Source organism: Gekko japonicus, unplaced genomic scaffold, assembly GCF_001447785.1.
Source record: "Gekko japonicus isolate JY-2015 unplaced genomic scaffold, Gekko_japonicus_V1.1 scaffold57, whole genome shotgun sequence".
Classification (NCBI taxonomy): domain Eukaryota; kingdom Metazoa; phylum Chordata; class Lepidosauria; order Squamata; family Gekkonidae; genus Gekko; species Gekko japonicus.
Genome location: NW_015160208.1, coordinates 351,255 through 354,751, shown reverse-complemented (window position 1 = coordinate 354,751; position 3,497 = coordinate 351,255). Strand labels below are relative to the sequence as shown.

At 43.5% G+C, this 3,497-nt stretch overlaps 1 protein-coding gene across 1 annotated transcript in view; it reads left to right on the top strand.

The window, feature by feature from the left end:
• The window catches only part of TSPAN10 (tetraspanin 10), a 6,244-nt gene continuing 2,747 nt past the window's right edge, over positions 1-3,497 (top strand). Inside the window, exons 1-2 of the mRNA XM_015408598.1 lie at positions 1-102; positions 978-1,579. Coding sequence (XP_015264084.1) covers positions 1-102; positions 978-1,579 — 704 coding nt within the window. The remainder of the gene's footprint in view (positions 103-977; positions 1,580-3,497) is intronic.

Genomic DNA, 3,497 nt, shown 5'->3' with positions numbered 1-3,497 from the left:
ATGAGGCAAAAGCTTGTAACATTTTTCAGACCTCTCTTGCGAGGGCTGCATTTCCAGCGCAGAGAGATGGGAAAAGATGAAACCAGTGCTTTGCTACCTAAGGTAAAAGTCTGAATTTGCAGTTTGTTCTGACCTTCTGATTTGCCCTTACCTTTTGAGACCTTGTATCTTTCTTCTCTGGGTGTGCTGTTGCTTTATTGCGGGGTGGGGTTCATTATCTGTCTGTGCAGGAGTACAAATAAACTTTATGCATGTGGGCAGAAGCAACTGTGGCTCTGAGTCTGAGGATTCTTCCTAACCTGCTGCACCTTTACTGACAGTGACTAATCCTTAGTATTGCTGTTGTTCTACTGCTTCAAATCAACACGGCTGACCACCTGGATCTAATCCTTAGTATCTTTACTTTAAATTAAATCTGAATTCACTGGAACTTACTTCCAAGAACATGTGCTTAGAAGTGATGTGAGAATGGCAAATCATGAGAATTCCTTAAAAAAATAAGGCTAGACATTAATAATTTGATTACTGGATTGGTCCTTTACTGATATTTCACATGAGAGAAACAATATCACTTTTACAATAGCCCTCACATACCACACTTTTTAGGTTGCCAAGATCAAAGGCAGCTTTCCTTTTTCCTTCATGTGGCTGTTGCCATCTTTAATGGGGAGAGCTGCTTTTATTATGGATTGGAAAATCTGTTGTTACTACCATATGTACACACCGTGCTCCTGCCTCCTCTTGCTTGCTTGAGGTGGAGGCATGGATAAAGAAGTCTTTGTTGACATTGTAGCCACAACAGATGGGGAACATTCTTAGAGTGTAGTTTTTAAAAAACTCTCTTCTGCCCTATCTAGTACTCTCTGCCCTATGCATGTGTACAGCAGTACAGCAGGGGATGAAATAATATACACGGTACTCTTTGTCACCACATCTCTGACTGTCTTCACTCTCTACTTCTTTCCTCTGCTGATCAGAGAAACAGAGTGGATATATTTTGTCCATCTAATGCACAGAGTTTGTCACCAAATTCTACCAGAGAAGGAGAAACTGGCTCACCTAGGAAGCAGGCAATACCATGGCATGTTCGAAAGCCTTCTTATCGCTCACTGAACTCCCTTAGCAGCTGTGTGAAATATTTGAACTTCTTTTGGAACATGGTTTTCTTCATGGCAGGGTTGTTCATTTTGGCCATAGGGATCTGGGGTCTTTTTCACAAGGAGTCCCTGGCGAGCGAGCGGATAACCTATTTGGGTAGCGACCCAATGCTCTTTTTTGTATTAGCGGGTCTAGTAGCCAGCACAATGTCTCTGCTGGGTTGTATGGGGGCCCTTTTTGAAAACACCCGACTCTTGAAGCTTTTGAATGGAGGAATCATCATCTTTGTGATCATGGAAGTCTTGGGTGCAATCATACTCTTTTCTCTGAGACATCAAATCAAGGCCTCCTTGCGAGATTCACTGATGGTGGCAGTGCTACGGTACCAAGATGATGCAGATCTCCAATTCATTATGAATGAAATTCAGTCAGGTCTGCAGTGCTGTGGTGTGGAGTCTTACCAAGACTGGATGACAAATTTGTGAGTATAAACCTATTTTTTATTCTTTTTTCTGTATTCTATCAGGAACTAGCACTGTATAAATAAATCTTCATTCCCCCATGATACAACTGCTAAAAACAGTACTTTTTGTTTTGTTTTGAGTCCTACCTTGTTGGGTTGCAATCTTTCCTACAAAACAATCCCATTGGTCTCTCCTTTGCCTGGTTGCTTGTGATGCAGTTGATAAAGGCCTTCAAAAACTAGCCTATGTTGATCTTGCTTTCTCTGGTTTTAAACCTGGTGTCATTCAACTATTAAAGCCTATTTGATTTCATTACCTACCAAAATCCAGATGAGAGGGATTCTGATCCAGTCACATAGACACTGAAATAATTGAAATAATGGGGCACATTATTTGTCATTCATTTAAGCATTATTTGTTTTCTCTGGATTGGGACCAAAGTCTGTAAAGAAGCCTCACTGCCAAAGCAAAACAGTTATGGTGTCCAATCTGCAATATTGGTCTCCTGAATAATTTTCGTTCCTTATAACAGCGTTCACTGAGGTATTATTACCTTAGGATTTATAATTTGTTTTATTATTGTACTAGGAGTAATGCCTGTTGTGGGAAGAAATACAACGAGATCTAGAAGGAAGCTCCAGATGAGTGTCCTGACTGTGGCTGGTGGGGCAGCAGAGGGAAGTGGAAAATGGAGGGAGGCAAGCCATGTTTCTTTCCTTCTGCTTAGCTACAAGGCAGGGCTGTCTCAAGTCATTTTGCTGCCCCAAGTGGGTAGAATGGGAGGACAGCCTCATGGTAACAGATATGGGCTGATTTCGCACAAGAGCTGCCTTGATGTTGCGCCGCCGTTTGCCCCGATACTATTGGTCAATTTCACACCCGAAGCTGCGGGGCTGCATTTGAACCGCGGCTTCGCCCGATTTCCTCTGCAGTTTCGTGATCCTCACAAAACTGTGGGGGAAATCGGGCGAAGCCGTGGGTCAAAATGCACCCCCACGGCTTCAGGTGTGAAATTGACCAAGGATGTATATTGTCGCCTTGCTTATTTAATATATATGCAGAGTACATCATGCGAAATGCTGGCCTGGATGAATCACAAGCGGGAATTAAGATTGCTGGGGAAAAGATCAACAACCTCAGATATGCAGATGATACCACTCTAATGGCTGAAAGTGAAAAGGATCTAAAGAGCCTCTTGCTCAGAGTAAAAGAGGAGAGCGCAAAAGTGGGCTTGAAGCTCAACATCAAAAAAACTAAGATCATGGCATCCGGCCCCATCACTCCTTGGCAAATAGAAGGGGAAGTCATGGAAGTAGTGACAGACTTCATGTGAAAAGGATCTAAAGAGCCTCTTGCTCAGAGTAAAAGAGGAGAGCGCAAAAGTGGGCTTGAAGCTCAACATCAAAAAAACTAAGATCATGGCATCCGGCCCCATCACTCCTTGGCAAATAGAAGGGGAAGTCGTGGAAGTAGTGACAGACTTCACGTTCCTGGGATCCCAGATCACCGCAGACTGTGACTGCAGCCATGAAATTAAAAGACGCCTGCTCCTTGGGAGGAAAGCGATGGCGAACCTAAACAGCATGATAAAAAGTAGAGACATCACCCTGCCAACAAAAGTCCGCATGGTCAAAGCAATGGTATTCCCAGTAGTCATGTATGGCTGTGAGAGTTGGACTATAAGGAAGGCCGAGCGCCGAAGAATAGATTCTTTTGAACTATGGTGCTGGAGAAGACTCTTGAGAGTCCCTTGGACTGCAAGAAGAACAAATCAGTCAATCCTCAAAGAAATCAACCCTGACTGTTCCCTGGAAGGCCAGATAATGAAACTGAAGCTCAAATACTTTGGCCACCAAATGAGAAGGGAGCACTCACTGGAAAAGACCCTGATGCTGGGAAAGATTGAAGGTCAAAGAAGACGGGGACGGCAAAGGA